The following is a 12,614-nucleotide window of genomic DNA, read 5'->3' as shown; positions in this document are numbered from 1 at the left end:
CATGCCATTGAACAAACACATTTCGTACACATACATGACTGTGATGTCTGAGAACATAATGTAAGCATCAGTGGCCATTTCAGGCTTTTTTTTTTATTATTTGTGTGCCTCTGTGCGTGTATACACATGTATGCATGTGTATATGCATAGCCTCCTCCTTCTTTTTTCTTTTCTTTTTTCTTTTTTTTTTGTTTTTTGAGACAGGGTTTCTCTGTGGCTTTGGAGGCTGTTCTGGAACTCACTCTGTAGACCAGGCTGGTCTCCAACTCACAGAGATCCGCCTGCCTCTGCCTCCTGAGTGCTGGGATTAAAGGCATGTGCCACCATGAAGGGCTAATGTTGTTGCTTGTTTCTCCAGAGTCCTGAGATTACAAAGGTTTGCCATTCCACATGCTAGGAAATTTTTTAACAATTGTGTACTATAGCTGGGGCCCAGGTGTTCAAACCCAGGAGCTTGTGGAGGGCATTTAATATTCAAACACAACATGTCACAAAATATTATAATAGGATGTGATTAACAGCAGAACTTGAATTTAGTTACTTACCTCGTACTAGAAAGGACAGGCCCAGGGAGTCTGTGCAGGGGGTGTCGGTAAAGCTTTTGGCATCTGAGTGCAGAGTCAGACACGTATGTTCATGTTTCTGAGAAGAGTGGGCACCTTTTGTTAGATTCTGAAAAGCTGAAGGGCAGAGATCACACCCTCTTGTCACCAGTGCTGTGTCTCCTTTCTCATGGAGTCCCCTCCTGTGTTGCAGGTGACTTCCCTGTTGACAACCCAGAAAAACAGCTGAGACCTGAGACCTCAGGCCCAAGGCAAGCTGTAACCAGTCAGTCCAGCGGCACAACAGCTGCACCCAAAAATCTACCATGCAGGCCCCCTCTTTGTACCACCATGACCCTCAGCCTCAAAGGAATGACACAGCCTGGGAAGCCTCCTACCGGCGCTTCAGTCAGTTCCAGTATGAAGAAGCAGCTGGGCCTCGAGAAGCCTTCTGCAAGCTCTGGGAGCTTTGCTGTCAATGGCTGAAGCCACAGATGCGGTCTGTGGACCAGATCCTGGCGCTGTTTGTCATGGAGAAATTCCTGCAAATTCTACCGGCAGACACAGAGGCCAGCACGCGCATGCTCAATGAGGCCAGAGAACGACTTTTCGCCCTGATAGAAGACCTGCGGAACGTGGACCCAGAAAACATGGTGAGAAGAGTGTTGTGTTTGTTGTTCTCAGACCAAAACAAGTGCCCAGGCAGCTGGGTCAAGATGAGACATTCTGTCCCGTGTCATTCCACAGCCCCCCCCCCGGCCCGCCTTCCCCAGAGTCCTTTTCAACCTTCTCTTCCATGGGAATCAGCGGAAGTTGGCGGTACGGGTCATAGGTTAGGGGTCAGAGATCCCCCCTGTACCTGACCTCGTGCCCTCTCTACAACACACAAATGCCAATGCCTGGTTTGTTGTCCCTGAAGGAAATTGTAGGGCAACGTAAGGTACCAAAGCATCCCTGAATTTTTCTATTGTCTGCAAACTAATATTGATGATCAGTTAGATGGGTATGGGTGTCCCAAGATTGTAGCATAGATAGTTTTTGGTTTGTTTTTATTTTTAAGTTAAAACAATTGATTTTAAAAAGAGAGTGAATATCTGGGCAGTGGTGGCTCATGCCTTTAATTCCAGCACTCAGGAGGCAGAAGCAGGTGGACCTCTGTGTGTTCGAGGCCAGCCTGGTCTACAGAGTGAGTGCCAGGAAAGCCAGGACTACATATACAGAATAAATCCTGTCTTGAAACCACCCCAAAATAGGATAAAGATAGCCCCTATATCTCAAATTCTAATCTTTGGCTCTTTATATATAAACAGTTGGCTTATACTCAGTGAAATAGAACCTAGAATATATATATATATATATATATATATATATATATATATATATATATAATTAAATATATATAAAAGGAAAAGTAAGTTTTATAAGCTATTAAGCTTTTCATCATAAGGATGTTTGGGTTTTACATCCATGGCCAACATCATAAAATGTTCACACGAGGCTTCTTCTCTACCCATAATTACTGTGATGGAACAATTCAGGAATTCAGACCAATGCCCAATGTTGTGAACACTCTTGCCTCTAGTCATCTGAAGTCTTGAGGTGGCAAACAAGTCTTGGGAAACAGTCATAAGTAACACGTTGCTCCAGCAATGTCACTGCTGTGTGTTTCTGAGAAAACCAAGTCATTCTCAAATATGCAAAAATATCTTGTTTCTACCTGTTCAACAAGATTCTTTTGCTAGATTCTTTCATTCTACATGGTAGTTTATGGAGGACATTCCGTATTTGGAGAACCTAGGAAGAGCTCTGCATTGTGAGTGATGCACCCACCTCTGGCCCATTAAAGTCCAATAGCACCACTTGCTAGCATATCCCAGAAAACCTCATGGTGGAGACAGCATTGCCTTCTGTTCAGAACCACCTCTTGAAGCTTCTGTTGAGGCAAGGCATGACTGAAAAATGTCCCTGGGAGGAACAACAGGAGCTCTCATGCTGTCTAGGGCTTAAGACCAGGGCTGCTCTGTAGGACCCATTCAATTCAGGTTAGGAGGTGGCCTGCCTAGGAAGCTGCCAAAGGCTTTTTATCAAAGGATAGGATGAGTGAGTGGCTCTCCCTCCCTTCTCTGTCTTCTCAATTTTATTAATTATATAAGATACTATCTTCAATGGCCTGGATATGTCCTGCTAGGCACAGGGGCCATAAGTCACTCCAGGTTCTTGAGCATTTGGAATATGGCAAGTGCACCTGGAAATCACCTGTGGATGTGAAATGCATACAAACAGAAGAAAGTCCTGTATGAAGGGAGCAGCACTCCTTCTATCCCCTGAACAAACTGCATAGTATTGAGAAAACAAATACAGAAAAGCATTAAGTCAAGAAGTCCAAGCTACAAGGTATAAATTCCTGATGGGTGCACAATAAGCACTGAGAGTCAGGTCCTTATTCACATCATGATGTTTATTAATTCAATTACCATTATGAGCACCTGTAAAAAGCAAAGCCTTAACCCTCCTGGGACCATAGTCATTAGAGCCTAAGCTGGGCTCATTCATGCAACAACTGCCCAGGTAGTCTCTATCACAGCACCGACTGGTTCACGTTGAGGCCAAAGGGAAGAGACCACACTCCCAGCAGAGGCAGGCATGAGGCCATGCTCTCTCATGCTCTTCCTTAGTAGTCCATAAGAGGATTTCCCAGTCATAACACTGTAACCCTGGAGAAGAGCATGCACCTCTTTTCTGCTTTGCTCCCAGAGTTACATTTATCCAAAGAATAAGAATATCTGTAACTGGGCGGGAGAGATGGCTCAGAGGTTAAGAACACTGGCTGTTCTTCCAGAGGTCCGGGGTTCAATTCCCAGCAACCACAGGGTGGCTCACAACCATCTTTAGTGAGATCTGGTGCCCTCTTATGGCAGGCAGGCATACATGTAGGCAGAACGCTTCATAAATAATAAATGAATCTTTAAAAAAAAGAATATCTGGAACTGCCTGGAGAAGAACCCTGAAAACAGCTGCTGACTGACTAAAGCTTAAAGTTTAGAGGGCAGTCACTTTACCTGTGGTCTTTAGGTTGACAGGTAAAAGCAGTGGCTGGTAGTTACTTGTGTTGCTTTCAACAAAATGCACTTCTTCTAAACTTCAGTGAAAATCAGAACGCACAGATAATGTGGGCTGGCTGCAAAATCAGTGCAGTGCACACACGCGCATGCACACACACACACACACACACACACACACACACACACACACACACACACACACCACAGTCAGTAGGAGAGTTCCTTGGTCTCCATTTGAAACGACTAGGAAGGTTTTCTTGGTGATTTACTTTCCACTGAAATACTTCCAAGATCCATGTGGAACTCTTTCAGTTCATCAACTTTCAGCCTGGATAGTCTCAACAACTTCATAGACGATGGGGGACTAGCTTTTCACTAAGCATAGTAGGCTCCTGCCAGCATTCACCTTGTATTGTGGAAATGACAAAGCAAAAGCAGACAGCATGGGTCAGGGGCTCCTGGTGAAGTAACCCTAGCTGAGAGAGAAACAGATGGAGAGACTTCATGTGTCCAACAGAGCAGGCTGAATGAACTCTGAGACAGTTTTTGGTGAAGTTTCCAACGGCCTTCCCTCTTCCCTCTGGCAAGCTGTAGCCCTACTGGAGCTTGTTCTCTGACACGGTAAGATAAACGCAAGTGGAGGGGCTGCTGGCTTCCACAGACATAGGGCAATTCCCACACTCAGGCAGGAAGAAAGGGATTCAGTAGAAGCCAGGGAAGAAAGTCGAGAGACAGGTAGGGGAGGTCAGTGGTGTTACTTGGGAGCTTCGGCCCACCCTCTGAGCGTGCATTCTCCATGTAACACAGTGATGTCCATCATTTCCATTCCTTCTCTCAGCTTTTGATGTGGGGGCGGGGTGATGAACATATGCCAGCATACATCAAAGTGATGAGCCCATTTTCTGCTTCGCTTCCAGCATTCCATTTCTCCAAAGAGTATCAATATCTGGAACCTCCTGGTGAAGAACCCCCAGAACAGCTGCTGGCTGAATTCAAGGTGCCTGAGGAAACCCAGAAGTCCCCAGAAAACCAGGACCAATGGGAGATGCCAGGGACCTCCAAGGAAGCACAGGGGTCTCTCCACCCTAGAGCCCCCCCACAGGCTCGTCCCTATGTGAGGCCTTTCTCCCCTGAGCAGTTAGGGCTGTGTTCTGCTCACCAGCAGCAATATAATAGGCGTGTGGGAAGTCGTGCAGGAAGGGTGGCGAGAGAGGGCCCCAGAAATAGGGCAGGGCCCTCCTGGGGCTCAGACCGCTATGGAAGCCAGTTCATTTCCCAGGAGGAGGATACCCATGAGCATGCTGTGTGTAGCAATTCATTTAGTCAGGCAGCAACTGTTAGCAGCCCACAGGCAGCCTATTTTGACGAAGAAAGGCAGCAATGTAGGCTGTGTAAGAGGGAGTTTATGTACAAGTTGGGCCTGAAGGAACATGTGAGAGCTCAGGTAGTTTCCAGGCCTTACCTGTGCCCCTACTGTGGGAAATCCTTTAGAGGGCAGTCCCACGTTATTGCACACCAAGTGAGACACACTGAAGAGAGACCATTTGTCTGCCAATACTGTCAGAAAAGCTATAAGCACAAATCCAGTCTGCTGAGACACTTGAAAATCCACAAGAGGGAGGATGAAGAGAAGGAAGGCCAGGGTTCTCTGAGCCCCATGCACAACACAGACTAATAGCTCAGCCACCTGCAAGTTTTACAGCCCTACTCCCCAAGAATTTATTGATGGAAACAGGACCTAAGAAAGAGATGCTGCCCTCATAAGAGCCTCCCCAGCACTGGGCTGTCTTGGAAGGATACTGTTGTTTGAGTTCATTTCAGAAGGGAGCTTTGTTTTTAGCTAGACGCAAAACCTGCCTTCCAAGGCTTACCAATGCTACGATAGTCACCTACTCTTCATGGTCCTGCTTGTAGTTTTCTGGGCCTGGGAAGATCTTGTTTTGCCTTTAATATGAATATTGTTTATTCCCAAGCCAGCACATTGTAAGCAAATTGAGAAGCACACGCATCATGGTGTTGTTTCTTCATCCTGACCCTAAATTGCAATAAGCAGGGAGCATGTCTAGTTGCTCTGAAGCTAAGGAACATTCACAGGTAACAATGTGACCCACCAGGGAGGTGTACATGCTTTCTGTTTCCGTCTCTCTGGCTCAGTGCTTGAGTAACATGGAGATGCTAGCCTGTATATTGTTGATAAGCCTGGGCTTGACATCCACCCTTGCCCATACCACAACCACTGGCTTTTGTGTATCCATAACACTTTCCAAGCCAGCACATAGCACAGTTCCTGGCTTCTGTATAGCCATGAGACTTCCTGCATCATTTGCGACTTGCACATGGTCCCTTTTGCCATGTGGATTCTTTCTGATAGAGAATGGTAGCTGAATAGCACTATGGAGAATGTCAGGTAATGTTATCACGTGAAGACCATGATGAATAAATGGGCAATGTTTACTTGAAGGCTCTGAGGTAGAGTAAAAGTCGAATGGGTATCACCCTACCTCATTGTCTTTGCTGTTGGACAGTATCATAGCAGTAACAGTTTTCTAAAGATGGCCATGTCTTACTTGATTCCCAAGAGCCTATTAAGCCAAAAGTTTCTTTAGCACTATGGTATTTAACAAGTTGCTAAAGGCAGAGACAGCTACCCCTCTCTAAATGTAGTCTGCACTTTGGCTGCATTGTGTAGCAGGTAACACCCGTAACTTTCAAGTTTGTGCGGTGTTGCTCATAGAGCAAAAGGCTCATAGCTGTTGGGAGTAATTAGCCTCAGAACCTACTTCCAATAGAACCCAGTAGTTTAATAATAGCTGCCAAGTTTCTAATATTTCACATGGAACTGAGAAGGGCAATGCTCGAGTCAGAAGCCTATGGCCCATTGTAAGTGGTCCAGAGACTCCAGGAGGTGTGTTGCCCCGCCGCCACCTACCATTAACTGCAGTACAAACGGATGCTTTTCTGAGCACCTATCTTCTTTGTACCACTCATGATGCTCACAGATTCTAACTCCCTGTGTTGAATAGAACACTCTTCATTTCTAAGTGGGCTGATGTGAAAGTATCAATAGAGTATACAGAATTCCAAATAAGAATGTGTTCTCTCCAGATTTCCCCAAACACATTGGTGTTGCTGTCATATGTTTGCAGATGAGTCAGTCTATAGCTGTGCCAGATTCTGGAAATACAGAAGCAGATATTGAAGTCATGTCAAGTAGAAGCCAGTGAATATAAGTAGACCATAGAAAATGCAAAAGTCCAAAAACTTAGGAGGAAGCAGCTCTTAATGTATCCTTTTCCACGGGGAGCTGAGTGAGGGACAAAAACAAAGAAAGAGATAAAAGACACCTAGTGATAGTGGGCAGTGACTAAACAAACTTCTTAGGGCCCCAGTGCCTGTTACAATTCCACGGAGATGCAGTGGATTCTTTCTCAGAGTACTTTGGTTTTCAAAACTTCAGACAGGACACATGCACTAAGAGGGTGCTAAGAGCATACGATGCAACTTTCTGGGGAAGAGCAGGGCACAGTTGTTAGGATGAAAACAGAGATCTTTCAGCAATTAAATATTAGTAGTAAGTATAAGACACTTTGTGATAGGCATTTCCCCTCCCACTCTCTCTCTCTCTGGATTTTTAAGACAGGGTTTCTCTCTGCAATAGTCCTGGCTGTCCTAGAATTCTCTCTGTAGACCAGGCTGGCCTTGAACTCACAGAGTTCCTGAGTGCCAGGATTAAAGGCGGGCATCACCACCACCTGGCTTTTTGCAACAGGGATTTTCTTAACAGACTCTAAGGTGGGTGTGACTATGACTTTCATCATTTATGGATAAGAAAATAAGGCCCAAGTAAGCCAATATGACAGGCTTAAGTACAACATTATAAATGGCAACAATAGGACATGGTCACACATTGCCTTATGTTTGAAACTGTGTTCTTTACCCAGTCCAGGTAAAGTGGAGAAACATTTAAATAGCAAGATGATTTACAAAGCCAGGGAACAGTCTTACTATGTATGGACTTCTACAGACTAGCAATGAAATCGCACACAATACGTGCCATATATAATCACCCTTTAAAACACAGGATGTTCCTGCTAGTGTCCTAACTCTTGTTCCAGTTAGACATGAAATTCACCTTCCCATCAGTGCCTCTTACAGCATTAATGAAAATGCTATTTCTTGCCTGGGGACAGATAGCCATCTCTGCCATCAGCAACACTGGAGTCAGGCTGAAGGTCGCTGTGTCTGTAGGCTGTCGGATTCCATGATCTTCGATGTGACATAGAACCATGACTCACCAGACCAGCAGCACCACTTCAGGCTAAGGCTTTGTAAACTGGGGCCCACTCTGTGCACAGCGAGACCTCAAAATCCCCAGTTCCAGTAAGAACTGGAATTAAGCTCATGCATAAAACAAGGGCAGTCTGCCTTAGCACTCCGGGAGTACAGTACATGCTGATTTTCTCAAAGGCAGAGAAAATTCAGGGGGAAAAAAGCCGAAATTCTCAAAGGCGGATGATGGCAGAATGACCTGGGACACAAATCTAGTGTCTCTCCTGTGAAAACAAGTGATTCTATAGCCAACAACTTTCCTGTCAGCCACAGAATACAGCTAACTTGAGATTCAAGAGCCCTTCCCCCTTGATACCGTGAGTACCATGTGCTTTTCCTTATCCCCAAAACTCTTGTTTGAGACTGGGGGGGGGGCAGGGGAGGAAGGGGAAGCAGCCCCACCAATGAGGAGAACTTTCAAGGAAGTGAATAAATCCAATAGAAACGGCTTAAGTCAGAGGTGGGTGGAGAAGACCACAGTGAGGAGTGGAAGGGGCGTGAGTCGTCATAGAGAGGCGGTCTCTGTCCCTGAGTACACCTTTTTATTCCATCTCAGGAAATCCTTACGAACACCCAAAGGTAAAGGTGTTTGTGCTGTAGACTGCAGACCTGAGGACAATAGTTTTCAGCTATATCTGCAAGCCGTCCAGGGCTGGGTTAGAAACCAGAACACTCTACTTAAAGGGGTGTTTGTTGCCAATCACTTGAGTGTAACGACTTTTTACTAATTAAATGATAACCCCCATCTTGCCGTTGTGTAGTAGGGTTGGTGTTTATCAGTTCAGTTAATTTGTTTATAATTAGCAAGGTTGCTTTAATGATCTTAAGTTCTCTGGATGTTTTCCCCCAGATAATTGAGGAGCCGCTTCCCAAAGGAGCAGCACTGATCTGCGAGAGAAGGTAAGAAGGGAGAGGAAAAGTTTAATCTCTTCACTTTCTATACTTTTTTCTCCTTATCCGGGGATCTGATTGGTTAAAAAGTCATGGTGACTCACAATGGATCTCAGAACCTTGGCACTGTACACAATAGGCAGATTTTCTCCCTGTCCACCACCACTTTGGTGGATCTGGGACTGAAAACAGTAAGTAGAGGGTGCTGGAAGGACTGCATGGTGTGTTTAGCTGTGCCTTCCCAGAGCTGTTCTCAGTTACCTTGGCCAAAGACTCTACCTTAGATCATTAAAGCTCTTTTCATTTCAATTTCTCCTGTGGTAGGAGGTACCAAAATGTCCTAACAGTGTTCATTCCATTTTCACAGCCTGACTGGGCTTCAGAATTCGATCATCCAGTGAGTTGCAAGAGATTTCAATCTCGGGTAAGATTCTCTTGTGTTTCCCTCCACTGGATAAGAGCATTTTTGTTTTTGTTTTTTGAGACAGGGTTTCTCTGTGGGTTTGGAACCTGTCTTGGAACTAGCTCTTGTATACCAGAGCCTGGAACTCACAGAGATTTGCCTGCCTCTGCCTCTGCCTCCCGAGTGCTGGGATAAAAGGCGTGCACCACCATGGCCAGCTGTGACTATGACTTTTTAATGGCCCATATTTGCTCCATATTTAAAATAGATTATCATTTTTCTGGATAAGAGCATTAATTCTTACTCAAAAGCAATCTATGAATTCAACAGTATCATTTATGAACTTGAACAGGATTTTGTCAAGGAATGGCATGAGCTGGTTATTCAATTAAAAAGAAGAGAATGTGGCTGGTGTTGGTGGCGAACACCTTTAATACTAGCACTTGGAAGAATGTGTATAGAAATATAGAAGACAATGTGTATAGGAACAGACTAGATAATGAACTCGACCTATAAGACATGGAAACTTGCATGATGCATTTAAAACTGAAAACATGATTTACAAATGCACCAGTGGAACAAAACAGATTCTAAGCACAGACCTATGTGAAAAACAAAATGAAAGAAGTGGCAGGATTTTTATCATAAATCAGATGGTGAATGAAAGCAATAGTTCATGACTCCAAAAGCCCCATTCTCTAGGTGAATGTGTTCTAAATCCTCAATGGGTATCCAATATATTCACTACACTATGCCTTTTCCTACATTTCCTGCAAGACTGCTATATAGTACCAGAGGAAATCTGTCTTTCCATATTTATACCCTGGCACCTCTTTTGCATTACTGATGTTATGCTTTGGGGCATTACTAACAAAAATAGGATAACTTATACACAAGCTAGAAACTCTTTGAAATATATGATCCATTAAATTCACAGGTAGGACAGTGGGAGATGGCATAATTGACCACTGGTAACTGAAGCTATGGGAACTGAAACTATAGATGAGGCAGGACTCCTGTGTTGACAGTAAGGAGGTGATATGAAAACGAGACTCTCTGGGTCCACTTGCTTATTTGCACTTCATTATCTTTTATAGGCATTCTCAGTTGTGCTGTCATGGATAAAGGTCAACCTGAAGTCGTTCCAAGCCCACCAAGAGTGAGCACCAAGAGGAAGGCAGATGAATATTTAATGCCTACCCAAGACTCCAAAAATGTGATGAGCTTTCTGGTAGGCAGACAACTGGGGAGGCAGAAGAATGATGCAGAAATGTCCAAGTGGATATGGATGCTGACACGAGGGACACCAGGGTGGAGATGGCCTTTGCCAAAACACCACATTACTTACATGCTTATGCCTACCCAAAATCATGGAAACCCCTCCAAAAAGAGTGGAAAGTAAAACTTCTCCTTGTTTATTCTGTTTAATACAAGCTATATTTTCATGTCTTTCAGTTTGTGTGTCTTTTTTACTAAATATTTTCTTTAATATTCACTTATGCATACAATGTGTCTGGAACTAATCCGTTCATCCACTTCTCTGTAAGTTTGAATCCAGCCTGATCTACAGAGCAAGTTCCAGAACAGCGAGAGCTCTAACACAGAGAAACCTTGTTTAGAAAAATGGAAGAAAAACAAGCAAACACAAATCTCTAGCTTAAGTCTGGAGAGATGGCTCATCTGTTAAGAACACTTGCTACCCTTGCAGAGGGCCTGGATTCAGTTCCCAACTGAATCATGGTGGTTCAGAATTGCCTGTAACTTCCAATCCAGAGGATCCAGTGCTTTCTTCTGGCCTCCCTAGGCACCAGGAACACACATGGTGCAGTTCCATAAATGCAGGCAAACACCCATGCCCATGCCCATGCCCATGCCCATGCCCATGCCCATGCCCATACCCATACACATACACATACACATACACATACACATACACATACACATACACATACACATACACAAAGTAAAAATAATAGCAACTTTGTCCCCAAAAAGAATGGGCTGAAAAACATCAGGAAAAGTCACAAATCTGAAACAGGCACTGTGCAAGAATGAGTACTGCAAAATGAGGCGTGAAGTTAACAGTAAGAAAGAGAGATAAAAGAAGGGAATGTGGGTAACGCAAATGATAAGAAAGATGGAAAGATGGATAAAGGACAGGTGAGACAATCATAGATTCCAAATGCGTCTTCAAAGTGAAATGCAACGAATTGAGGCGCCACCATGAAAACAATTCTAAATTCCTTGCATTGTTCTTGTTGCTTAATGTGGGATAAAAAAAAATGAGACTCCATGCAGCCTTCACGGCAAATAGTTTTCTGCATTTTTGGGTTTGTTTTTTTCCCTCTGGCTGTTCTGGAACTCTCTCTGTAGACCAGGCTAGCCTCAGACTCAGAAAACCACCTGCCTCTGCCTCCCAAGTGCTGAGATTAAAGGTGTGTGCCACCACAGACTAAATAATAGAGCATTTCTTTCCTCCTCGCTGTGTCTGTCATTGCCTCTGAATCTCAGATGATGCTACTGTGTTCCAGATCCTTATGTAGAATAAGCTCTTCTCCCTGTTCCCCTTGATATCTATGTTTTGATCCCTCTACATCCAAAAGAGCCCCAATCTGTGCCCATTGGTGCAGGAGGTGCTTGGAAACAGAGAAGACAGGAGGTGTAGTCAGTCACTCTTGTGACCAGGACAACTGTCAGTCAAGTCCAATAAAACCACAATTGTGAAGAAAAGAGAAAGAGATGAGGCTAAGAAAACAACAGCAGGGAACAATAAGACAAATAAGAGGAGTAGAGATCAGAGAAGCAGCGTCATCCCAGGGCCACCCAAAAACAGAGAGGAGGGCCACATGTAGCAACCATGTGTAACCTCCCAGTGATCCAAGGGAGGAAAGTACACACACAGGTGGCTCAGAACATGAGGAAGTGCTGACAGCTAACGAGTGTACTGAGCAGAACTTGGATTTGTCAAAGGAACCACACCGAGCAGCAGGAAGTTCAAGTGGAACTGCCTAGTCCCCGAATCAGATCAGTCCTCAGACAAGTTGGTGGCAACAGTTTCACACCTCACTTCCTGTCCTGTGGAGGTGATCAAACACAAAAGTAAAAACTCTAATCACTTCCCCACGAGAGGGTGTGTACTCGCTAAGTGTCTGGCGGAGTTGAAAAACTGAGACCTTCTTCGTGGAGAATGAGGGATAGAATATGGCCTTTATGTGTCAACTCCCTGGGAATCAGAACAGAGAACAAAAGACAGAGAAGAAAGTAGGGCACACTGCATTGTGCAAACGGAGTAGCCAAGACAGTCTGCCATTTTCCCAACACTCAGCCCTACAGTTTCTTTGACCAGGTTAAAGGAACCCTTTGCCTAACATAGGTAACACATGAAAT

General features: G+C 44.5%; 1 protein-coding gene across 1 annotated transcript; it reads left to right on the top strand.

Moving 5' to 3' along the window:
• Positions 1–868: 868 nt before the first annotated feature.
• On the top strand, positions 869–5,279 carry LOC113837787 (zinc finger protein 449-like). Its single transcript, XM_027433428.1, has 3 exons — positions 869–1,195; positions 1,290–1,374; positions 4,522–5,279. Exons 1-3 carry the CDS (start codon positions 869–871, stop codon positions 5,277–5,279), a joined length of 1,170 nt encoding a protein of 389 aa, XP_027289229.1.
• The last annotated feature ends 7,335 nt before the right edge of the window (positions 5,280–12,614 follow it).

Source organism: Cricetulus griseus, chromosome X, assembly GCF_003668045.3.
Source record: "Cricetulus griseus strain 17A/GY chromosome X, alternate assembly CriGri-PICRH-1.0, whole genome shotgun sequence".
Lineage (NCBI taxonomy): Eukaryota > Metazoa > Chordata > Mammalia > Rodentia > Cricetidae > Cricetulus > Cricetulus griseus.
This window is presented reverse-complemented; position numbering and strand designations above follow the sequence as displayed.